The sequence below is a fragment of the Convolutriloba macropyga genome, unplaced genomic scaffold (genome assembly GCF_964194025.1).
Source record: "Convolutriloba macropyga unplaced genomic scaffold, txConMacr16.3 SCAFFOLD_3740, whole genome shotgun sequence".
NCBI lineage: Eukaryota > Metazoa > Xenacoelomorpha > Acoela > Convolutidae > Convolutriloba > Convolutriloba macropyga.
The window spans coordinates 1-25714 of NW_027451073.1; the positions used below are offsets into that span (position 1 = coordinate 1).

General features: G+C 32.4%; 1 protein-coding gene across 1 annotated transcript; it reads left to right on the forward strand.

Moving 5' to 3' along the window:
- Positions 1-147: 147 nt before the first annotated feature.
- On the forward strand, positions 148-25531 carry LOC142356388 (uncharacterized). Its single transcript, XM_075408312.1, has 5 exons — positions 148-256; positions 6245-6568; positions 12010-12084; positions 14468-14912; positions 25254-25531. Exons 1-5 carry the CDS (start codon positions 193-195, stop codon positions 25525-25527), a joined length of 1182 nt encoding a protein of 393 aa, XP_075264427.1. The 5' UTR covers positions 148-192; the 3' UTR covers positions 25528-25531.
- The last annotated feature ends 183 nt before the right edge of the window (positions 25532-25714 follow it).

Here is a 25714-nt window from a genome sequence, read left to right on the forward strand (position 1 = left end):
CAGCATTTTAAAATGTCTGATTGCTTAAATACGGTCGATGCACAGCTGCCTTCAATCGACCGTTTTTGTTACATGAAACGACTTGAAGTAGCTATTTAAATAGCATTTAAAATGCTGCACAACTCTTCCGAGGTTTGAATTGTTTTTTATACCTGTTTTGTTTAAGGAGCACTAGCACCCTGTTTCATTCAGATGGACAGAGTTGAAGATGTGGATGGTGTGTGGGCTACAGCTACCAACTCTCCTCTAACCAGAAGTGAGTACAAAGTTGAAAAAAAACTCATAAAAACTCCAAGTGCTCTTTTCCAGAAACTGTCCATCTTAAACGTTGGAAAATCCCCATGTTGAGGTGTCCATGCAAAAAATTGCAAAAAAAACAGTGGCGGTGAATAATTCCAAGAACTGCGATTTCTAGCACTCAATTTCGTGAAAGTGATGGAAATAAAATTTTTATCGTTTAGAACAGCAAATTTTACGACCGTTTGTAAATGCAAAATAACAGCAAATCTTTATTGGTCAATGTATGTAAGATTTGCGGTTTTCAGTGGCGAAATTTTCATTTTGACAGCTTGCAGTTGGTAGCGGAGATTTTTCATCGTTTTAGCGTTTAACAATCAAAATTCAACGCTAAAAAACTTTTACAAAATTTCAACGCTTATATTGCACTATAACGTGGAACGAATCCGATTTCAATTCAAAAACAATAATATGGACAAAAGCGACAAAACACCTCCACGTTTTCTTTTAATTCTTGGTGTCATAATTATTTTTTGCATTAATATTGCATTACTAGGTCCTCAAAAGTGTGGAATCAGCTGTATGTTGGGCTATCACTCGGGCAGCCTGTTTATTTTTTAACGTAAGAAAGAGTCGGCATGCGCAAAACCCAAAATATCGTAGGAAAAGTTGATTTTGTTTGATCATATAGCAACTAATATTGTGCGGATTAAAAAGCTGATTTTCTATCATTATGTACAATTTGTGCTACAATTTTAACGCAAATTCAAATATCAAATTTGAGGAAGAAAATTGAAAGAGATTTCTCCGTCTCATGAAGTAATTTTATCAAAGAATTTTAAGAATTTTATATGAAATTGCTGACAGTACTAATTTTTGACTAATTTTTAAAACGCTCTGAAACTTTTGTACAGAAAATATAGCGTTTTCTAACGTTTGATTTCAGATCAAACAAACCACTGGTCTGAAACAAAACAAAAATTTTTACACCGAAAATGATCAAACATTCTTAAGTTCGAAAATGAAGAAGTTTTCTTATAACGATCAAATCAAATATTCCTTAGAGTATATTTGTTGTGTCTTCTCGAGTTCCTTCGTTAGGGTGGAGATTTCTGAATCATTTCAACTCCCCATGTCTTTTTAAATTCTAAATTTGTGTTTCAAATCAGGAGAAAAAGGTTGCATGAAAGCAAAGAGTTTTTTTCTAAAAACTAAATGAACATCTTTGCACAGGAGATCCAAAGTTTTCGGTAAGTTAAAACAAAACAACTTGCATTGAACAAACCAATCTCCGAAATTATTAAACTAAATTAGCTTAAATTAGCTAATACCGTCAAATCATGCAGCAGCAATTAAATTCCCCTTTTGTGCGTGAGAGAGAAAAAGCCATAATTAATTCTGAATTCCATCGAGCTTATTAATAGCCGCCCTCATCTTCTCAGCCGGCTATTATAGCGCTCCTATTTTTTTATAATTCAAATAATTTTTGCAATTCAAAGAATTTGAATTGTATTGGGGCGCTGTCTTTTTTTAAGATCTGTTCAAACATTTTCATGATTTTTGAAGTCAATTTTGAGTAGTGATTTTGGTCACGCCGAAACAGGAAGTGGAGCGAAAAAGCGATTGGTTTTGCGGCGTGAAAATTTTTCGCTCTAATTTTAAAGTAGAGTGAGAAAACTGTGTTTGAACAAAAATTCCCTTTCTCGCAAGTGGTTTTTTGTTCACATGCGGCAATTTCACTTTGATTTTTTACTGTTTTTTCGATTTTTTGGCTTGAAGTTTTTCTAATTGGTTGTTCCAATCCTTACATAGTCCGTTCTAGTTCTAGTTTTCTGTTTAGTCAATGAAAATTCTTTCACTTGTGCGTCAGGACTTGGCCTGCTATGTTTTACTTCGTCGAACTTTTTTTCGCTTTACCCATTTTGCCGCTTTTTCGACATTTTGCGTGAAATCTTTTTGACTTCTCTAGGCTAGTTTCACTCTTCCGTCATTCTTCTCAAAGTCCGTTTTTAAACAGTAGCTGCTCAGCAAAGCAATTCAAAATGAAGAGAGTCAGTATAAAAAAAAACAAAGTCAGAATTAGAAACGAGATAAACCAATAAAGCCCATTTTTAGATGCCCGGTACTTGAACTTTGTTCTCATAAGTTTTAGCTACTATCTATAATGCTTATTGGTATTGATACTGGACCCTGTAGCCTCTCACTAAGAGACAGAAGTCTGTTCAATTATGAAATGAAATCAAAATAAATCATTTTTTATTGACATTTTCTTTTCTTTCAATCCCAATAGAGTTAAGAGAATCAACGGCGGCTATTTTCCGGCAATCTGCCGGATATGTTTTATGCCATTTTAATTGCTCGCTTATTCCTTCTATTGTGATTGTGGACATGACAAGCGGTTCCTTGACAACGTTTTTGTGTGGCTTCTGAAATAGAGAAATCCTGTGCCGAGTTTCAAGAAGTAGTTAATTGGTTTATATAAAACTCAACTGTCATTCTTAATATTTTTTTATTTACTACCCATGAATATATGAAATGTTTCTCTGTTCAAAAATTTATCTTAAAAGAAAATAACCCGTTCAACTCATTTCCCTTGTTTCAAGTTGCAAATTTTGTATTGAAATCAGATTTTAATTGCTCTAGCAAACAATTATTGCAGCAATTTTAGCAGTCTTTTTGTCCGTTTTGGGCCATTTTTTGTTCCACTCACATTTTTTCCTGAAAAAATTGTTAATATAAATGTTAACAAATATATGGACAAATTGTTCAATCAATTGCTGCTTCAGTTATCGTGAAAATATTTAGCAAAGAGATGGTGTTTATGTTGAACAAACAATTTATTCTGACAAATGACCATTTTAATTTTTTGAAATTAGTAGTGCACCCTGTTTATGTCATTTTAACATCAAGCTCTTGGTTACATTCAGAACTAGTTAATTTTCTGTCAGCAAAACAGCTCAATCAAAGTTTGATTGATGCTAAAATCTCTTCCACTGTACTTTTTTTGACCAAATTCTACTGGAAAAAAATACAGCCGGTCCTTAGATATCAATACAAAGTCGCAGTGTTTTTGTTCCGTCCCTCTTGAGGGGGGAGGAACTATATACTCAAATGGGTTTTTTATGTTCAGACAATTTTGACCGATCGATATATTCATTGTGCAGAGTTGTGAGTGGTATCATTATAAACCCCGTCCATCGCACAATATGGAATTAAATAGATTTCTTTGGATTTCGTTTTCTTGAGCGAGTTTTCGTGGTTTAAACTTTTGTGAATATTAGAACAATCTGCCTTATTTTTATTCACATTTTCCGGAATTTTCGCCTATAATTTCGACTATTTTACTAAGATATGCAAAAATTGATAATAAACAAAAGTACTGTTGATTTTATTTTATAGGACAAAAAAATATTGTTGACTATTTTGATTTGTTTTTTTTGGCCAAAATTTTGGCTAAATAATTTCAAAATTCAGCCTTTTTTTATCAAAAATTGCCCGTAAAAAGCTACTTTAGTCCACTTTGATTAAATTTACCGGAAGTACACACCAAAAAACAACTAAATCAATCTTTTTAGATTGCAAGTGGAGCTAGGGCTACTTCCACATCCGTTGAGATTTGTCTGAAAATAAAATTTTGCCGTTTTTTGCTAACTTTACTCTATGATTATCGAAAACACAGCATTTTTTTAATCTTTTAATTAACAAATAATCTAGATCTATAATTTTCGAAACAATTGAGCGTTCTTAATGGACGAAAAGCAATAGATAGGCTGGTTTTGGTATAATCTTGCATTGGGTTAAAATGGCTTCCTCAGTTGTTCCAAATTAACGTGTCTAGTTTCTACACCCGAACAATTATGGTCGTTTTGACTTTTAAAACTGTTTGATTTTTAAAGAATTAGTGGATTTTTGAACTTTGCGACTATTTTTTCCTTTATTTGGTCAACTTGTAGCATAGTTTCAGCAAAGAAAGAATGCATCTTCTTGTTTTTTCTTCTATAGAATTAAAAATTAATCTTTTTTGCGGTTTTACGCGTTAAGTCATGGTTTTGTGGTTTTGATACTACTAGATTTCACATTTTTTTTTAGACTATAGCCCAATTTTCACAATTTTTCTGGTTCCATACGATTATCTTATTAGTAAAAGTTCAAAAAATACCTTTTTGGAGTTCACAATAATGAACAATAGAACATATAAAAGTCTTTAGAGGCATAGATTAATGTTTTAATGGCTTCGACAGCCCTTTCTCGAAGAATTTTTTCATTTGTCTTTAACTATTGTTTTCACTTTGTCTGTTTAGTCGCATGAAGATTCCTTGATTACAACAAGTCTCATTGGTTCTTTCATGGAAGAATAAATGAGCCGGCATTCGGGTTTGAAATGATAGCTGATGGCTTTCATGGCTTGGAAAACAACTGTTTTCAAAAATAAAATAAATCACTTCAACTTCATTTTTTTTTACTTTTTTATCTATTTATTATCTAGTTTCGATAATTAAATATTACATATGACAATGTTTTTATCAAGGGAAGTTGTAAGTGTACAGAATTTAATGTTTTTAAAGAACTCGTTATGAATTTACTAGCTTTAGCACGCGTTTTTCGCAAAAAAAAAGTAAATTAATTTTAGATTTTTGTCTATAATGGACGTTCTTTTTCTAGGCGTTAGACATATTCTGAAAACAAAAATTCTGAAAAAATAACATTTTTTGAGGGCCGAACTATGCCTTACGGCGTCGACAGCTTTTTCTCGCAATTTTTAATTGATTTCTTTTTGTTTTCTCTATTTGTTGTTATTTTTGTAACAGCATAAAAAACTGAATAGTGACAGGTCTTAATGCCCTCCTATAGAGTCATTAGAGACATAAGTTATTGTAAAACATTTAGATGTTTTCAGCTAATATCTAGTGGCTTCCATTACTTTTGAAATTAATTGTTTTTAAAAAAACATAAAAAAATATTTTTAAATTTGCTGATTTTGTTCTTCTGTCTAATTGTTACCAAGCTTTACTATGAACTGGTCCCATATCTTTTCAAATAAAAACAAGTTACTTTGTTTAGTTTCTGCTTTATCTGACGCTATCTTGAATTTGGTATTAAGTTTTTTTTAAAATAAAACATAAACTTTTGGATGTAATTAATTTTTGTTGTTGTTTTTTGATTTGTATTTCGTCTAGCCTTGCTTTCTTAATAATGGCAGAGCGCACCAATCCAATGAGGTGGTTTTTACTTTGTCGGATGATTTGCGTTGGAGGCAATCTTCTTGTCCATACACCAACTTTTTTGAAAAATCCTATAAATTTTGGGCTGTTTTATCTGTTCCTCATTCGATAGACAATCATACCAAAAATGTGATGAGCAGGGCCGGAACTTCATGTGCGAACGCATATTACCGAGCCTCCTTGTTTTTTTTCAAATTCATGTGTAACAATTTTGATTTAAATCTAGCGGACCGATTTTATCTTTTACTTTATATGTCAACTTTTTCTTTTCCAAGTTTTTTGTAATTGAATCACAATTGCCGCAAATTCTACTCTATCATAAATTAGTTGAATTCTTACTACTAAAGTTGTACTAAATTTTATTTCAAAATGGTTTTGGGTAAAACTGACAAATATTTCCTCTTGAAATTTCACACTAAGTGCACTGGACATTAGTCCGGACTTTCATAAGAAACTTGTAACGTTTGAAGCCGTGTGAATTTGAAGATGCAAAGATCCGCTTCAAAATTTGGAGAAAAAATCCCCAAAAACTGACGACTTTCATGTAAATTACGTTTGTTAAATACACTTAGTTTCAATTTACCATTTAAAATCAGGTTATCGGCAATTAATTTGGTCAGTGAGATTAAATATATCTGTACTATTGCAAAATACTCTGTAAGATTCTTCGCAAACTCAAGATTGAATCAGTAGAATTGAATTAGAATCGCCTGTTGAATTTTCATAAAAGTTTCATTCGAAGAATTTTCTTTTCTGAGGAAAGAAAATTTGAGGTATAATTTCAGCTGAGAATATGGAAGGGGATGCTGACCTGTACATGTTCTACTTCTACATTCCCGTGGACTACCACCGACTCAGAGCTGAAGTGTTTGGCTTTTTTCTAACTGCTGATAACATGTACAACATGACCCTGATGCCCCCCATCGGTCAAGATACGTTTGACCGGGCGACTGTTGTGCAAGCCTACTTCTACCACTTGCAAGCGGAGCACACGTACACCGTCACCTTCTGGGGCAATTTGGACAATCATACTCTTAACGAAGCTGATCTCATGTCGTTCGAGACTACCATGGAAGACTTTGTCTATGGATCTAACTCCTTCATGACCCGTAAGAACCAACAAAATATGGCAGTCTATTATCGACTTTTGTCCAAATTGCTGGGTCATAGTATCTTAATTCTGCTTTTGTTTTTCAGTATGGCCAGAGTTCTGATTATGGCGTCTTGTAGACATTTCATGATAAAGTTTAGAGTACTATATCATTTGAGATGTCTGCGTATGTTATAAATTATAACTAAATCTGGATTTTTTTTCGAACCCTTTCAGTTAGGCGAAGAACTAATTCCTCGACTGGTTTTTTTGTTCAGTCAATTATGACCTACCGATATATTTGACATGCAAAGACATCATTAGAAAGCCCATCAAGTAGAAAGCGCACTAGAAATCTAAAATTAAAAAAAATTATGTTTTTCGAAGAGCTATCCAGTTTTAGAGTTTCTGTCAACATTCAAACAATGTCCACTATTTTGTTCACTATGGTTGCAATATTTCTCCAAAATTTCTCAAAACTTAACAAATTAAAATTGTTGAGATAATGTATAGGTTGTATCATTAGAGGTCAAGATTGCTGAAATGTAACTCTGGCTGAACTGTTGAAAAATTAACCATTTTATTGAAAATTGGCTCCAAATCAACCTAATTGCCAAAATTTTATTTCGATCTCACAACTGAGTGCCCTGGAATTAAAGTTTTGCCTCTTTACTGATGATTTCACTTACTGATTATTCAAAATGAATTTTGTTTCGCTGGCCACGTCACGAGTTTTCATTTTTTTTAATTCTTCGGATTGCATTTTATGTAAAGTTTTTTATCTCTCCTAATCTCATTTTTTAAGACTTCTTTAATACCATGAGAATTCGAACTAATGTAGAGATTTTGGAACCGCTTAAAAGTTAAAAGAGTCAAAGAATGAATAGTTTTGGCAAATATCTTCAAACTACTTTCAAAGTGCTTTTAAAGATTTTGATTTTAATTTAATTTTAGAATTGTTTCACGTGTGGCGATTTGACTCCTGTATTCGCTGTTTTTCTATTGATTTCCTGTAACAACTTTCAAATCCAAAACAGGTCTTATCAAATTGCTATTTTTTATATCAATCAAGGGACAGTGAAATATTTCAATTGTTTTGACGCTGGGTTGTTTCTTTTTTTTCCACTTTGCTTTTTATGTAAATTTTGTTGTCTGTTGACATTATAGTTCCAAGACCAAAATGTCTCAAACACCGTTTTAAGATTAATTACCGACCTACAGAATTTTCCTGGGTATTTATTTTATTGTTTCAAACAATTTCCAGAATTTTTGAGCTAAGATGGTTTTTGTGTTTTTGGAGGTCCTGATCAATAAAGTTGATTGATGATAGAAAAAAATATTTTTAATAAAATATTTTAATGACTAATTATGATTTTGGTGACTTTAACGCACTCATTTTTGCCTGTTTCCAATTTTGCTCTATATGTTGTTCACTTTTTGGTAATATCACGGTGTTATTATTGAAATTACGGTTTCCAACTTAATGACTGGTAAAATGGTCTCACATATCAGTCAATTTGCTTCCTTGCATGCATTAATTTAGTTTCACAATTGGCATCCTCCAGTTGTTTTCTGCAGAAACAAGTCAATATATTTAGTAGTTTCGATTATCACTGAAAAACCTCTGACATCGATAAAAGGTTTTTCAAAGTTGATTGTCAAAATTGCCTTTATTTGATTTTTGTTATGGTCACTATTTATACTCAGAAATAATGACTCTCACCAGATTTCTTAAGCAGTGTCATTGGCTATGATTTTCTATAGACTGCCTAAAACAGCTTTCTCAGTCAAAATTTTCAGTGATTTTAAATCTTGCTTTCTTAATTTGCTGTGCTTCACTTGCTTTCGTTACTTTGTAGCCAACTGCATTTCAAACACGATTCCTTGGAAGACTTTGTCTATGGATCTAACTCCTTCATGACCCGTAAGAACCAACAAAATATGGCAGTCTATTATCGACTTTTGTCCAAATTGCTGGGTCATAGTATCTTAATTCTGCTTTTGTTTTTCAGTATGGCCAGAGTTCTGATTATGGCGTCTTGTAGACATTTCATGATAAAGTTTAGAGTACTATATCATTTGAGATGTCTGCGTATGTTATAAATTATAACTAAATCTGGATTTTTTTTCGAACCCTTTCAGTTAGGCGAAGAACTAATTCCTCGACTGGTTTTTTTGTTCAGTCAATTATGACCTACCGATATATTTGACATGCAAAGACATCATTAGAAAGCCCATCAAGTAGAAAGCGCACTAGAAATCTAAAATTAAAAAAAATTATGTTTTTCGAAGAGCTATCCAGTTTTAGAGTTTCTGTCAACATTCAAACAATGTCCACTATTTTGTTCACTATGGTTGCAATATTTCTCCAAAATTTCTCAAAACTTAACAAATTAAAATTGTTGAGATAATGTATAGGTTGTATCATTAGAGGTCAAGATTGCTGAAATGTAACTCTGGCTGAACTGTTGAAAAATTAACCATTTTATTGAAAATTGGCTCCAAATCAACCTAATTGCCAAAATTTTATTTCGATCTCACAACTGAGTGCCCTGGAATTAAAGTTTTGCCTCTTTACTGATGATTTCACTTACTGATTATTCAAAATGAATTTTGTTTCGCTGGCCACATCACGAGTTTTCATTTTTTTTAATTCTTCGGATTGCATTTTATGTAAAGTTTTTTATCTCTCCTAATCTCATTTTTTAAGACTTCCTTAATACCATGAGAATTCGAACTAATGTAGAGATTTTGGAACCGCTTAAAAGTTAAAAGAGTCAAAGAATGAATAGTTTTGGCAAATATCTTCAAACTACTTTCAAAGTGCATTTAAAGATTTTGATTTTAATTTAAATTTAGAATTGTTTCACGTGTGGCGATTTGACTCCTGTATTCGCTGTTTTTCTATTGATTTCCTGTAACCTCTTTCAAATCCAAAACAGGTCTTATCAAATTGCTATTTTTTATATCAATCAAGGGACAGTGAAATATTTCAATTGTTTTGACGCTGGGTTGTTTCTTTTTTTCCACTTTGCTTTTTATGTAAATTTTGTTGTCTGTTGACATTATAGTTCCAAGACCAAAATGTCTCAAACACCGTTTTATGATTAATAACCGACCTACAGAATTTTCCTGGGTATTTATTTTATTGTTTCAAACAATTTCCAGAATTTTTGAGCAAGGATGGTTTCTGCGTTTTTGGAGGTCCTGATCAATAAAGTTGATTGATGATAGAAAAAAATATTTTTAATGAAATATTTTAATGATTATTTATGATTTTGGTGACTTTAACGCACTCATTTTTGCCTGTTTCCAATTTTGCTCTAAATGTTGTTCACTTTTTGGTAATATCACGGTGTTATTATTGAAATTACGGTTTCCAACTTAATGACTGGTAAAATGGTCTCACATATCAGTCAATTTGTTTCCTTGCATGCATTAATTTAGTTTCACAATTGGCATCCTCCAGTTGTTTTCTGCAGAAACAAGTCAATATATTTAGTAGTTTCGATTATCACTGAAAACCTCTGACATCGATAAAAGCTTTTTCAAAGTTGATTGTCAAAAATTGTCTTTATTTGATTTTTGTTATGGTCACTATTTATACTCAGAAATAATGACTCTCACCAGATTTCTTAAGCAGTGTCAGTGGCTATGATTTTCTATAGACTGCCTAAAACAGCTTTCTCAGTCAAAATTTTCAGTGATTTGAAATCTTGCTTTCTTAATTTGCTGTGCTTCACTTGGTTTTGTTACTTTGTAGCCAACTGCATTTCAAACACGATTCCTGCAATTTTTCGTTTCTATTAAACTAAAGAAATGGCATTTGAATTTAGTGCAACCAATTTTTAAAAATATTTTGACTTTTGCGAAATGTCCGTTTTTTGCTTTCTCTTCTACTTACGCTCATGCTTCGTATGTTTCTCTGCTATCAAAAACTAGCGTTAATTTGGAAGTTTTTGTGTCTGATTATTAGATTATTTTTTCTTTTGCATTTTAAGAGGGGAGCTGTGCTCGTATCTTCTTTTAAAGAGTTATCTTTTTGGATTTTTGATCCAATATTTGATAACGCGTCAAGAAATAAAAATCGACTTTAATTTGTCACCAATTTTTGACCAATCAAGTTTTGTTAGGTGTCTTTGCCTAGTGCTGCATGAGAATTTGGTCAAAGCGTTGATAAATTTTTTGAAGAAATTTTTTGGCACTTTGGTTACTCATCAAGATTTAATTCTTGAAGGTTCTTAGTATATGGTATCTGGTCTGAGGAAAGGATTTAATTCAAGATTAGGGTCTCAATTTTACTGTCGGACAAAAATAGGTGTCTAATTAACCGAATCATTGTTTTTTTCTAGAGAATTTGTATTAATGTTGATTACGTTTTTTTCAAAAAGTGTGAAATAAGTTACTCCGTTCAATTTTTATTCAATTTGGTTTTAAAAAAATAACCAGATTGGCCTCCACCCCAATGATATTTTTATCTTTCACAATTGTCCGACTTTAAAGTACAAAGCATTATCCACACTTTAATAATTTAACTTTTTTCTCGCACTGTTTGGTTTATTTGATAATTAGCAAAAACGATTAGTCGGAACCTTAAGTCCAAACCCACATTACCGACCCTCCTTGTTGAATTGACTCACACACATAAACAAGACTTTAAAAACAGAATTTATCGTTTTTCGTTTTTTCGTTTTTTAACGGTCCATTTACGCTTCGATTATAATAGATACAATTTATATCTAATTTTTTTTGAAATTGATATTACGATCTCAAAGACTATTCTTCGTGGCGTCTGTTGGCATTAAAATACAGCAAACGTTAGGCACAAAAAACCGAATATATGTTAATTCTATCCTCTTTCAACTCGTGAACCCAAAACCATTTTGAACAGTCATAGGGTTTATGCTCAAAGAGAACTGTATCTGATATTCCGTGAACTTCTGATTTGGTTAATGGGGAAAAATGTTAAGGTATTTGATTTAGAGTAATTGAATTATCCATTATCTTTCTGGACAATTTCCTTAATTAATCAAAAAGAACATCAAAAATATTTCTCCAACAAAATAACGCGTTTTTTTGTTTTTGATTTGTTTCTCACATTAATAACTAAGAAAACGACGAGTATTTAACTGCTAATTTTTCATTAAGTTTCTACTATGTATTTTTCAACATTCAATAGCGACCCTCTATACAGAAAAAATGCCAAATTTAGTTTAAAATAAAAACCATTAAGGTTATTTTAAATACCCGTAATGTCAGAAATACCATACTATTTTGCTACAATAACTTTTTATAAATGAAACTTAGAAATGCTTTTAGAAATAGGGAGATATGTTGAAAAGTACAATTTAGACACTCTGTGCTATAATGGCTATGGTTTTGATCACATGTTGAGAACAATAGTTGCGCTTGATAGTTATCTGGGTAACCAAGAATTCCAGAGATGTCTTTTTTATGCAGCTCATGGAATCCGACTGGACTGCGAGACAAGTGGGAGCACATGGGAACAAGTGGAGTGGGAGGCTGTGCCAGATAGTAAGTACCACATGTGACGTCACTTGAAATGGCGACTTGACTCATTCATTTTAAATCACATCCCTGGACAAAAAACAGATTTATGAATTATTAGAACCAAACGTATAGCAAGAAGTAGAGTAAATATTGGCGCTTTCGTTTCGAATTTGAACCCCGACTCACAATTGAAGCAACTTTACAGTTTAAAAAAGATGCGAATGATCTCAATTTTATTTTTGTAGAACGGCAACCCGAAAAAACTGAATCCTAATTTTTTTAATTTTTAGGATAAGAGAGATGATTGTGTGCTATTAAGCATCTTGACTTTTTTCAAAGGCAATGATCCCAGGCTTTTTGTGAAAATAAGTAAAATAAGGGGTGTTATTGCTATAACCCCATCTAGTGGGGGCGGGCGATGAACCATATAATCAAATGGTTTTTTTTTCTTTTTGTTAAGTCAGTTTTAGCCGATCGATATATTTATCGTAGAGAGTAGTGAATGGTATCATTAGAAAGCCCGTCAAGCGTGGACGATAAGTTTAGAATGAAATATTTGAACTTTTGTTTTTCCGAGGAGTTATCAAGGTTTAGATTTTCTGAGCATTCCGTTGTTCTTTTTTCATCTTTTGCCGTAATTTTTATTCATATTTTCATTAATTTTGCTAAAATTGAATATGATAAAGCTGTTATCAAAAGTGTTATTGGTTTCACGTTTAAAGATAAGTGAGGCTTGCTGAACTGTTTGATTCAAATTTTTATCCGACAAAGAATTCGTCAACTTTTAGTGACTTTTTGAGTTCGGCGTGCTTTTTTGTTGTCTTTGTAATCTCATTACATAATAATTGTATTCAGATGTCGAATTTGCTACCTAAAAGATTATTAGTGAATTTACCGAATGCTTTCAGATGTGTAATAATAGGCTCTGCTTACTTTAAAAATATTTTTTTTTAAGTTTGTTTCAAAAACTATCACTGAACGTTTTAACTCTGTCACATTTTCGATCTGATTTCAGCTGACTTATAGCTAAACTCATTTGCGAATAATCCTAAATTCTGTCGAGCCAAAGATAGGTTAATTTGTGATGTGCTATTTTGCTTTAACCATTGGATTAGTGACTTTATCACGAAACCATTAATCACAAAGCCATTTTGCATTATTACCTTAATCGCAGGTTCTTTTGTCGTTGAAAGGAGACCAAATTGAATAAAAAGAGAGACTAAAAAAACTTTTTCCGTGAATACGTTAAGATTTTCATGACTTCAAAATTTTTACGCAAAACGAAAATAAGTTTTTTTTTCAATTTTGCCTGTTTTGATTTTTTGTTTTGTTGTTCTATGAGATTTTCTAAATAACTACAAGTCTCGATAACTTCCTTTGTTATAAGTGAACTAAATTAGTTCCTTCAGTGGACAGCTAATTGTTTTAATGGCTTTGAACTTATTGTCTTTTTTCAAAAGTATCAATGTGCAAAGAACATACGTAATCTTTTAAGTTAATCTGTTATGGTTTTAATGGCTTTAACACTGTGTTTCTTCTTAATTTATCTGTGAATTTTTTATTGTTGCCTGAATTTGTTGAAACGTTGTAGTATTATGACTTAGCCTCACAAATGACAATTCCCCTACGATTTCATTGAGTTAAATGTGAATTCATCGAGTTCTTGTTAGTTGAAAGCTGATAGCTGTTTAGGCTTTTGAAAATTTATTATTCCAGAAAAATCAGAGGAATTTTAAAAATAACCTCTTTTTTTTCTTTTTTGTCGACTTGTAACCTATTGTTATTACAAACAGGTCTCATCACCCCTGTGGTAAAATACTCACTGATTGGTTTAGTTCAGCTTTTGATTAATGCTCTTTTGACTTTGTTACACAGAGCTTCCTTTTTAAAAAACAAATTAATGAGCTTTGTCATTAATTCATTAATTAATAGTTTTTTGTTTTGTTTGTTTTTTGTCTTTTCTTGTGTTTCCATATATGGCAGGTCCGTTTGCTCCCCTGAGGTGGCATTATTTATTCCCTTAATAATTGTTTGAAATTAAATCGTTTTTAACTCATGCGCCAAATGTTTGCGAAAAGCAGGTGAACTTTTGACAGCTTCCTATCTCTTCCTCATTTGGTAGACAATTAAGTCAAATTCTGGTTGAGCGGTGTTTATTAAAAAAAACCCTTGTTTGAAAAGGGTCAGAATGCATAATATCACGTAATCATCTCTCTTATCCTAAAAATTAGTTTTCCGCTTATTGGGTTTGCTGTTCTAAATAACTAAATTTGATATCATTTATTTAGGCTAGTGACATCTAATTGGGGAAAACAGTAGCTAGTTAATCAATATAAACAATTATGCTGTTTTTGCGGCATGGAATAGATCTAGTTACTAACTTGTAATAAGTGTTTGTTTTGTTCAGCGGAAGTCAAATGCTATGATGGACCCGCATTTACCGGACTCACTGGTAATGTAGTCGTGAGTCCCACCAGCGGAAGCAAAGCTGTTCACGCTGCCATGTTCCCAGACTACCAGTACTTCCACTACGATGAGAACCCGAACTGCTACCCCAAGTTCCCAGAATTCATCGGCTACCCGAAAAACATCATAGCCTACTACGATACAAACAACACTGGAAATAACGCATTTGTGGTCGACGAATGTATCCGAGGTCTTGCGCTTGTTTACAAAGATCGTAATGGTAACGACTACATCATGTTTTTGGCCGGTGATGAAGCAAACTACACTGCCGCTAATGCACAAGGTTATGAGACCTTCACCCAAATCATCAATTTCAAAGCAACTAGTGTCTGGGGATCCGTTGCAACTCAAAATGGTGTAGGCTGCTTGTCTTCTATCCAGTTCAGGTAATTTATATTAGATTAGTGGGAAGACCTGAAAACCGAATAAACAAGACAAAAATGAGGTCTCTCAATTACTGTGCTCTGCAACAAATCTGATGGTTTAGAAACACCGCACGTGTGAGTTTCAGGTTCAAAATGAATCTCGAGTGATGATTTGATTTGTTTTTGATCCGTATTGATGCGATATATCCAGTAGACAGAAACGGAGGAAATCAAATATTTTTTAATTTAGTATATCAAATTTGGCTGGGCTGCTACAGATCTCACAATACGGGATCTCTTTATGTATGCCAGTCAAACTTGACAAAAGATATAACAAATCGAAGGCAAAGATATATGCCTAAAACCTGCCTGTGCTATCAGTCTCAATTTAAAATAGTTGGGGGGCTGAAAGTGTTAAATTTATAAAAGAGTAAATATAAAATTACAGCTTACTAATTACCAGTTACGTTGTGGTGAAATCGACATGAGCTGCAAGGCTATTGTTCAGTTGGGTAGTTCTTCAGTTTTGACGGGAAAAGAAATTTATAAAGTTGAATCTAGAAATATTTGTTAAAGTTTTTAAACAATGTTCTTCGATTATTTTCTTGTCGAAATTTTAAGTTACTTCTCGAAAAATTGAAAGCAGTTGTCTGCTGCTGACTTCTGGAAGTTGTTTCTGTCTCTCTAACTTTATTCCGTCCCACTTCGCTGAGAGAAACAATAAATCTCTCTCAGCTCCGTTTGGGCCGATAGGGAGCGAATCACAAACTCACGTTCATAGTGAGGTGCTTCTTATTTTTCCTATTGGCCGAGAAAGCAAGAGAATTAACTCTTTTTTATCTCTCGGAAAAATTATTGAAACTCCAAAAAATAATAAAAATCTAAAAAGCTGAAAGCATCAATTATTGATTTCGTAGGCGCCTGTTTTCTGCTTTCCCCCTCTTCTAAAACCGCAACAACTATGGTTTTCTTGGGGGCTTTTTATGAGACTCTATTGTCTTTTCCCTGAAGCAATCTGCTTCATCTTTATTGAACTTGGGGGAAAAGATCTTCATTGCAACTGTCAAAAGCAGAAGTAATTTAAATCAAAAGAAACTGGTTATACAGGCGGCCTACGTTCAACAAAGTACGTTTTCTATCCTGGATATAAGCGAGGAGATCCAGGCCTTAAGTTGTGTTATTTAAACAAGTCGAAATGAGTTGTTTAAATACTTGTGTACTGGTAGTGTTAACAAGCGTTAGTTTGTTTAGCGCGCGGCAAAAGAATGGTTAATTAGCGCCTAAATACGTTCGCTATAATGCGGGATTAATTATCCGTTCATTTGTAACGGCTCTCGTAATACTACAGGTTGTAATCCGGAAGGGGTTTTGAAGTCTGTCTATATTATATTTGAGGACACCGATTGAATAGAACCACTTATAGCAAACAAAATTATTAGCAATAATCTATACAACTACATTTTGGCTTGTCAGTCGTTTATTAAATATCATTTTTTTTGAAAATTCATAAATGGCAATATCAGGGTTCCATAAATATTTCTGTAAAACATGGAAATCTGGTAGACCAAGATTCGAAAAGATTTGTTACATTCAAGTGATTTGAGGTAATTTTTCCAATTGATGTCAGTGTAAAAATGTTTCCAAAAGTGACGGTTTTATTTGGGATTCTCATAATAAAAACTCGACATTTGAAAAGATGTTAAAAAATGAGGCAAATAATTTGGGTTATACTTTGTAGTTTGAGTTTCCTTCACTTATCAAAAATAATTTCAAACTAACTGAAAAATTACCAAACGTTAAATAAATTTCAGTGACAATAGCATTGCTAAACTATGATACACTTTCTAATTTTTGAGTTTCAAATTTTAAAATCAGAATAAAAGGGAAAACATAAATTAAGATGAAAACGCAATCTCACAATCGTAAACCTGAAAGAGTTCGAATTGACGGGATTTCGCCAGCGTGTTAGATCTGATAATATACTTATCCGTTCTTTTAAAATTTAATTTTAAAAATTTTATCCTAGAAGCGTGACCGTTCTTTTGAACTCAATGCTTAATGGCAGGATTAAAAAGCCTGGACGTGTACTCTGCGGCCCCTGGCTGGTATGGGACCCCATAAAATTTAAAAAAAATTTCACAGCATTCACTTTGTTGAGCAGCTTGTTACATCAACAGTTAATTAATGACTAACTCAAGTACAAGTTCTTATTCTTGAAGATTTTTCTTAAAAATTCTGGAGAATTCTCAAAAAACAGCTATGATAACTCAATACTAGGCTGAAAAGAGTTGAAAAATGGTGAATCCTCTGAATATCGTTTTGGTTTTGATTATAATGTTGCAATACTGAGAACAAAATTGCAATCAAGACCTGTTTTTGTTTAATACAAGTTGCAACATTTGGGTGACGTTTAGACTAAAGTTCAAGTTTTGAAACGTTGTGAAAAGTTTGCTACAGTCCTTAAATTAAAGGTCAGACGTTATGGCATCGTCAAGAAAAAATTTTCCCGTTACCCATTAATTGTTTTGCACTGTGAGTTATTCCAGCGCTTTTGATCGGACGCACTTTAGTGGGGGAGAAACTATACTCAAATGGATTTTTTGTTCAGTCATTTTTGTCTAATCATCGTACACAGTTGTGAGTGGTAAGAAAGCCCATCCAGTGTAAAATATACAGCTAAAACGACTGATTTATTCTGCCCAGGTTGAGGTCCCAGACGGAAGCAAGTATGTCCAGACCGAAGATGAACGCACGAGGGGTGATGAACGAAAGTCTGGTGAACGCACGAAAGTCTGGACATGAACGCACGAAAGTCTGGCGAACGCACGAAAGTCTGGACATAGGCAACTTCCGTCTGGGACGGTCTGGACATAGGTACTTTCCGTCTGGGACGGTCTGGACATACTTGCTTCCGTCTGGCACCTCAGCCTGGGTGGCTTTTGAACGGGAGTTACAGAAGTTTAAGGTTTTGTGAAAAGGAGACAATATTCTGTTGTTTTTTTTCACATTTATCGTATTTTTGAACAAACTTTCGACAATTTTGTTAAAATATGTTAAAATTGTTAATGATAGTGGGATTGATTTTATCTTAAAAGATAAAGTAGGGCTGCTAAATTGTTCGACCCTGATTTTCGGCTAAAATTTACGCTAAATTTCACAAAAGCCAGACTTCATCAAAAATTGGACAAAATACGGTTTTTTAGCCCAATTTCTTTAAATTTGACGGAAGTAAACACCTTAAAAATGCAATAATATACTTTGAAAGCTCAATAAGAGAACTAGTTGTACACTCACAGGCATTAGGAGCCTTCTGGAATTAAAGTTTTGCCGGTTATTTTGGAAAAAAACTAATTATACAAACTCGATAATTAAACAAAGTGCATTATTTTTAAAATACTGAAAAACTTTTGATTAAAAATTGATCTTTTTCGCAACCTATGAACAATTGAGTGTTTTTTTACCCATAGCAAAGTCTGAGCCAATCTTATCGTGTTTCTGAAGACAGTGGATCCTAACGGTAAAAAAAATGTTTAGATTAGAATGGAGCGCGACCTTTATTCAAATTGTTTCTGAACTTATAGAATTTATGTAAATTACTGACAGGAATTTCACATCAGGGATCAACTATTGACATATGTTATTTGCAAATAATAAGTTTTAAATACATATATTATGATTTCAGAGTTAACCCCATGGTTATTATGGCTCTGGCCAATTGTTTTCGTGAAACTTTATGAATCTCTTTTTTGCTTTTTATTGAAATACTCTTTCTAGTTCAATTGCTTAGTCTCACCAATCAATGACCCAACCGTCTTTTATGAGATATGAATGAACCTAGACAATGTGCTATAGACAAAAGTAGAAATAAACCGAGACAATGAGTTGTTTTTTAATATCTGTAACGGCTTTATATTTAAGTAATGGTTTCCTGTTTTTGATACAACTAGTGTTCAAATTATTTTTGTCTTTGAGAATAATTGCACAATTTTTAGGTACATTTTGTAACAAAAGCGATTGAAACAAAGCATAACTGGAAAAGTGCAATTTGTTGAAAAAAGCATATCTGAATAAGTTATTTGTTCTCATTAAAAAGTTTTATGCTTTTGTGATGAGCAAAAGTTAGAGGTTTTATTGAACTTTAATTGTCTTTTTTTGTTGTACGACATATGCTTGAAAAACCATATATATCGGTTGCTTCCTTGAAACGTATAACTGTACCCATTTGAAGATTTCTTTTTATATTTCTTTGCTTTAGAGTTTTTAAAAAACTTAAAAAAAGGATTTTTCCAACTGTCTCCTTTTTGCTCTCATTTATGTCACCATATAACTCAATCTCTTTAATATGAACTCCTAACTACTTTCAATGTTGAAATTATTTGATACAAAGTTGATTCAAGTTTTTAAGGTTGAATCAAACAATTTGTACTCGGTTTGTTATAAGTTTCGACTGATGGCTGCGACCATTTAATTTCATTAAAAATTTTTCGAAATTTCTACTGTTTGTATTTTGGGTTTGTTTTTGTTGTCATGTCTCCTTAGTTTTTTTATAGGGAAGACCTGTTGAAGTTCCAATGAGAAGCGAATGATGATTTACAGACCTTGTAGTTTACATCTTTGAAATATAGCGCCAAGAACACCGGAGTCCTAAATTTGTTTGTGAAGTTTTGTTTTCTGCTTGTTTTTGTTGCTTTTTTGTAGTCTCGTGTGTTAGTCTCATTATTGACAATCTCAATTAGCTACATAAAGCTATGCAATTTTTTGCATCTTTTTTGTTGAAAGCTTATGTCTGCTATGACTTTTGAAAACAGTTTTTTTCAAAAACGTATTTGGATTTTTGAGCTTCGCCATTTTATAAATTTATTTTTTTAATTGTGGCTTAACTTCTATGAAAACAGGTCACAACTTGTTTTCAATTAGCTAAATTTTGATTTTTATACCAGTTTTAATTTCAACCAATTGATTCTCGGCTTTATTTCTACCGTTACTACGCAATTTCATAAAATGTATGAGATTTTTTTTTATTTATTTGTATACCTTGAAAATTTTTTGATTTTTTTAGATCATAACGTTAATAGTAGGTCCCATTGGTTTTGGAATATATGGCAATCGATTATTTTTATGCTCTTAGTGACATTTCTTTGATTTAAACGACATCACTGCCATTTTCACGCTAAGTTGAATTGATTTTTTTTAATTTCGCCGGTATTTTTCTTTCTTATTGTAGGTGTATTTTGTCTCATGGAAAGATATAAATGAATCTTTAGGTGATTTCATTCAATTTCTAATAACAATAATATTTTTGAAAATATTTGCTGGCAAAAACCGGATCATTTTTTTAAACTTGGCACGTTTTTGCTCTTTTTTGTCGACCTGTTACCCAGTCGCATTGCAGACAGGACCTGTATGTTTTCAGATGTAGTTTAGGTTAATTTCTTTGGCTTTAAATTTCTTTGATGCGAGTTTGATTTTTCTATGATTATTTAAAATAGACATCAAGTTTTGGCCCTAATTAAAGATCGTTTTTTGATATTTACTATTGTTTTTTCTAGTAATCCTATCAACAAGTTTCATCCGCCCTCTAACATGGCAAAAATCTATTCCATTAGTGGTTTATCGAACAATAGGTATGTTTTTGAAAGTAATCAATCTCTTCATCATTTGGTAGAGAATAAAATCAAGAATGTGCATGAGCGTGGTCGGAACAAATTTCGACCAAAGGCGATATATGTTGCGATAATTTTCCAGGCTATATTTTTTGTTTTCAGTGGCAAAAATTACAAATCATTTATACTGTTAGTTGGACCATCATCGTTTTACGTTTCTGAAAAAATTTACTGAAAAAAAACCGATTTGATTAAATTGTAAATGTTTCTACATTTATGTGTTGGAAAATTTTTGATGTGCATAAATATGACTTCTTTTACAGTTTTTTGATTTTATGTGAGCCTTCTCTGACTATTAAGAGAATTTTCAAATTACATATGAACTGTTATGCTTACAGAGATATTTGTTTCTCAAATTATTGCTGCAGTGATGGATATTTTTCTAATCAGTAAATTAGGACATAACAATTTATGACCCTTATATGACCACTAAGTCAGACAAATCTTATAAGAGCTAGCATCTTTGCTAACATCTATATACTGCTTAATATTACTACTTAGAGTTTTGTAAGATGATTAACCCGGTTCCGGTTTTTTGGTTTGAGCGTGTGTGTTGAACAGTTTTATAGCGTGAAAATTTTTCTAGTTGACACTCTTTACTAGGATCAAGTGTTGGCCAAGTCTTAGAGGCTTCTCAGTACATACATGTTATACCCATTTATACAATATTGGCTATATCTTGTTAAGACATGCAAGTTGGGGTGGGGTGTTGTATTGATTGTTCCGACCCCACTTGTCCGACCCCCCAATTTTGGCCGATCGATATATTCGTCGTAGAGAAATGTGAGTGGTATCATTAAAAAGCTGGTCCATCGTAGAATTCAAAATTAAAAAGATTTTTTTGTTTTTCGATTTTTTTTCGAGGAGTTATCGAGGATTAAAGTTTTGTGTGAACACGCGATATTTGTTCAATTTTAGTGTAATTTTACTCCAATTTCAAATATTTTCTATTAAAATAGTATTTCAAAATTAAATTTCACGACAAAAAACGGACCAAATTTTTGTTCCTAATAGACTAAAGGCGACAAAAAAAACTTGTTCGAATTCTATTTGAGAGCTCTCTTTTTATAAAACTTTTCTCTTTTTTGCTTTTTTTAAGTCACCTAGTGACAAGTCACTTTTTATATCAAGGTTTTTTTAATGACAAAATTCATTTACAGTCAAATTCAGCCCAATAAACAACAATATTGTTTTCAAGTAATTGCTCATGTTTTTTTTGGCTTTGATTCTGAGTTTTCGTAATTTTAAATCAAATTTTGAATTTCTTTTTGAGATTTTACTAATTTTTTGAAGTCCTATGGCATGGATTCATTGGCTAACAGTGCAATATATTCCATAATGAGCATTATGACAACATATCTAGTACTTTTAGGGGACAGCTAAAGGCTGTTAAGACTTAAAATAATTTTTCGATTTTTTTTGAACATTAAAGAATCAAACTTATATTCGTGAATTGTACTTCTAACTATTGGTTATATTACTTCAATGACACAAGATTTCAAAATATTTTGAAAAAGTTTTTGGGTGTTTTCGAATTATTGGGTACTTTTGAAATCTTATCACATTATCCAAATATTGATAGCTCCCATTGGCTTAAAAAAGATGTTCAGTGACTCACAGATAAAAATTTCCTAGATGAATTTATGGTTTAAATGGCTTCGACACGTTCTTCTCGCACTTTTCTGATGAGTTTTTGGTTTTTGAGTGTTTTTGTTGTTGTGTTAATAGTCATTTTACCTCTTGTGATGTCTTGTTGATTACCTATGCTTGACAAACATAAATATACTCCCATCGGGGCATCTTCGATTGTATTTATTGAATTCCGTTGCAAAAATTGAATTTATTGGCTGTTAAGAACTTAAAAATAAGTTTTCGAAAAATTTTTGAACTCTAACAAATGTTATATTATTTTCGTGAACAGAGAAAAATTTTCAGAGAAAAGCTAATGGCTAATTGGCTTCGACACTTTCATCTCACACTTTTACCCAAATTTGGTTTTGCCTGTTTTTGTTATGGTTTTCACAATCAGAAGACTAATTGTGATGTCATTTTAAATATCTATGCATAACAAACATCCTTTTCCTCCCATCGGGTTATATCTGAGCGTAGAGATTGAGCTCCGTTGAAAGATTTGGAGTTTAATGGCTGTTAAGAGTTAAAATTAATTTTTGGAATTTTTTTTTGGAATATTAACCAATCCTAAACTTTTTTCGTGAACTGATGCTCAATGTCAGTACTAGCAAAAATTTTCCGTTCTACTGCAGCCAAAATTAACCTGGTTAGCGGTTTTATCTTCTACCTTTTAGTTTTAAAACTTCAATGCCACGAGATTTCGTATTTTTTTTTAATTTTTCGGGTACTTTATTTTATTTGTGGATCTTTTTGATATCTTATCACATCGCCCTACTGCTGATGGTCTCCGTTGTTTTGGGAATGAAGTTCAACGGATCATAGATAAATTTTTCAGAGAAGAACTTAGGATTTGAATTGCTTCAACAAATATTTGACATATTCTTCTGGCACTTTTCTACTAAATTTTTGATTTTTGCCTGTCTATGTTGTCGTTTTCTTAGTCAATAGCTTGTTGTAAGGTCTTATTGATGAAAAATGATTGGCAAACAAATTTATTGTCCCTTCGAGGCATAATTTAGCGTAATTACTGGCTTGCGTTGAAAGCTAATGAAATTAATTGCGTTGTTAATACGTGTTTTCTCGACAATTGCGTGGTTCTAATGTATTTGTTCATGTTTGTTGATTTTTTGAAATGATATTAATAAATTAAAAAAATCCCATTGCTCTTAGTGAAAAAATCATTTTTTTTATGCCTTCGACACTTTTCCCGCTCATTTTTTTCTTGAATTTGCTGTTTTTGATCTTTAGGTAGCCGTAAATTGCTGACAGTTCTCATAGGCTTCTAATTGAGCATTGAATGAACAATGTTACCCGAAGGAGTCAGTTTATAGCGAATAGTCTTAAAGTTTATGATAAACATATTGAAGTTTTTTTTTGTTCTTTTCGTCAAATTGTAATCTATTTTCATCAATGAGAAATCCCATCCAATTTCTTGTAATTCAAGAGATAACATATCCAGTAATATTATTTGTCCTTGATGTTTTGTTTGTCGGACAATATAAGTTTTTCTGAACGTTTACTGAGTGGCCAATTTTTGTGTTTCTTTTTCTCTTCCCTCAGAACAATCGCGTAATAACGGATCCCAATGGTTTTCAAATGTGGTGCAAGTATAGCTATTCAATCTCTCAGTTTAAATTCTTCAGCTGAATCAGTAGATCGAACAAATGAATTAAAAATACAGAAAATTCAAATGATAACTAATGACTTTAATGGTAGCAATAGTTTGTGTTTTTGCAAATCGTTTCTAATTTTTTGAGTTTCTATTTAGTTCGCTTCTATGGCTTAGTATAACCAAAGACAGGTCCTTTTGGTTCTGTAATGAGTTTTTAGTAATTTATTAAGGATTACTTAGTTAAAAGCTAATGATTTTTTAGATTTTTGAAATTTCTTGGTGTAAAAAATGTTGATTAATTTTTAAGTTTCGCCTCACTTTTCGTTCTTTTTGTCGACTTGTTACCCAATCTCATTAAGAAAACTTTCTATCTGCTGTATTGTTAGAAAAAAGTAAACTTGTTTAGTTAAGGTTTTACCTGACTGCACTTTGATGTTGTTACTAGGTGCTTTTAAATTTAGATATTCAGTTTTTGCCGTGAAATTTTTGTTTTTGCTAATTTTGTTTTTTTGTTTTTTCGTCTCTTAGTCTCTTAAATGTCAGCTCACGTTTGCGATGTAATGAGACATGGCATTATGTATTTCAATTAGTAGATAAGTTATGTAACGATTGCGTTAAATTCAAACATCTATTTTTGTTATCTCCCCTCATTTGGTTGATAATTTAGTCAAAAATGTATATGAGCTCGGGTCGGAAAATCATGTGCGAACGCACATTAACGAGCCGCCTTGTTTTTATTAAAGTAGTGTTTTAAAGCATATTCAATCCGCGCTGTGAATAATATCTTGTGTGAAAATTAAGAGCAGTACAAAATAGTTGGAAGTAACAGAGAGTTAAAAATCGGAATGAATTGATCTTGCTTGAACACTGATTTTACACTACAAACTCACCCAAAAAAAACTAGATACAAGGAATAGATATACCTCTGAAGAGTAAAGATGTAACGGGGGGATGGCTAATTATTTCACAACGCCTCTGTTCTTTTCAACAACGCATTATCTCTTTTAAAAGTCGAACAAAAAAGTAATTCTTTCATTTAATACAAATATCATTGAAACAAAACTTTGTACATCTTGTTTAGACATGCAGGATCTTAACCTCCTTGACAAAATAGAGATGCCTCAGCGAAATCTTGTTAAGCTAACTTTTCATGTCATATCTTGATGACATTTTGGTAAAATATGTAATTTCTATACAAATGCTAAGATCTTTCAAGTTGGTATATATGTTGACATTTTTTGCTATATGTTGACATATGTTGAAGAGCAAGACATATGTAACAAGATCCTATTAAGAGATTTCAAGTAACCCTTATATTGCGGTTTGTATGAATGCGAGGGGATGGGGCGTGTTCAAAATTACATCGGGCAACATCGAAAAACACGACATTTTGGTTTCAGTCTGGCACCTGAACCTGGGTAAACAATTTGTTTTTTTTGTTGTTGTATTCTATAGGGGTGACAATAATGGCGAAGTGACACAATGTATCGGGCCAGAAACAGGAGGATCGGAATGTAATACTAAACTTGATGCCGAGAACGACACCAGCAACCTGCCCTACTTCGTGCATGGATTGGATGTTTCAACTGACAGTTCAGGCGAATTTGTCACAGGAATTGTCGTCAATTACGCTTACGTCGGTAAGTTTAAAATCTTTTCCTCTCAATACAGTCCCAAAAAGCTGTTCTTTTGCGTAGAATGTACATTGAGATTTTTCTGGAAACAGTGAAAAAAGATTCAACTAGCCAAAAATTCATAGTTGGAATTTCCATATTGATTACTTAAGAGACTTTAGAAATCAAATATTCTTTAGAGCCATTATACCGACAGAAGCTAGTTTGCAAAAATGGCATCTGAATTTGCAATTGATAATGCCAGTGCCTTTTTTGTGAAACTGTTCAAAAATTAGGCTATCA

What these genes read in the sequence shown, in the direction of transcription:
- LOC142356388 (XM_075408312.1), top strand. Translation starts at nt 193, where the DNA reads ATGGACAGAGTTGAAGATGTGGATGGTGTGTGGGCTACAGCTACCAAC. An exon ending in CAACTCTCCTCTAACCAGAA is followed by an intron (nt 257 to 6,244) that starts GTGAGTACAAAG and finishes GTATAATTTCAG; the next exon opens with CTGAGAATATGGAAGGGGAT. An exon ending in ATCTAACTCCTTCATGACCC is followed by an intron (nt 6,569 to 12,009) that starts GTAAGAACCAAC and finishes TTTTTTATGCAG; the next exon opens with CTCATGGAATCCGACTGGAC.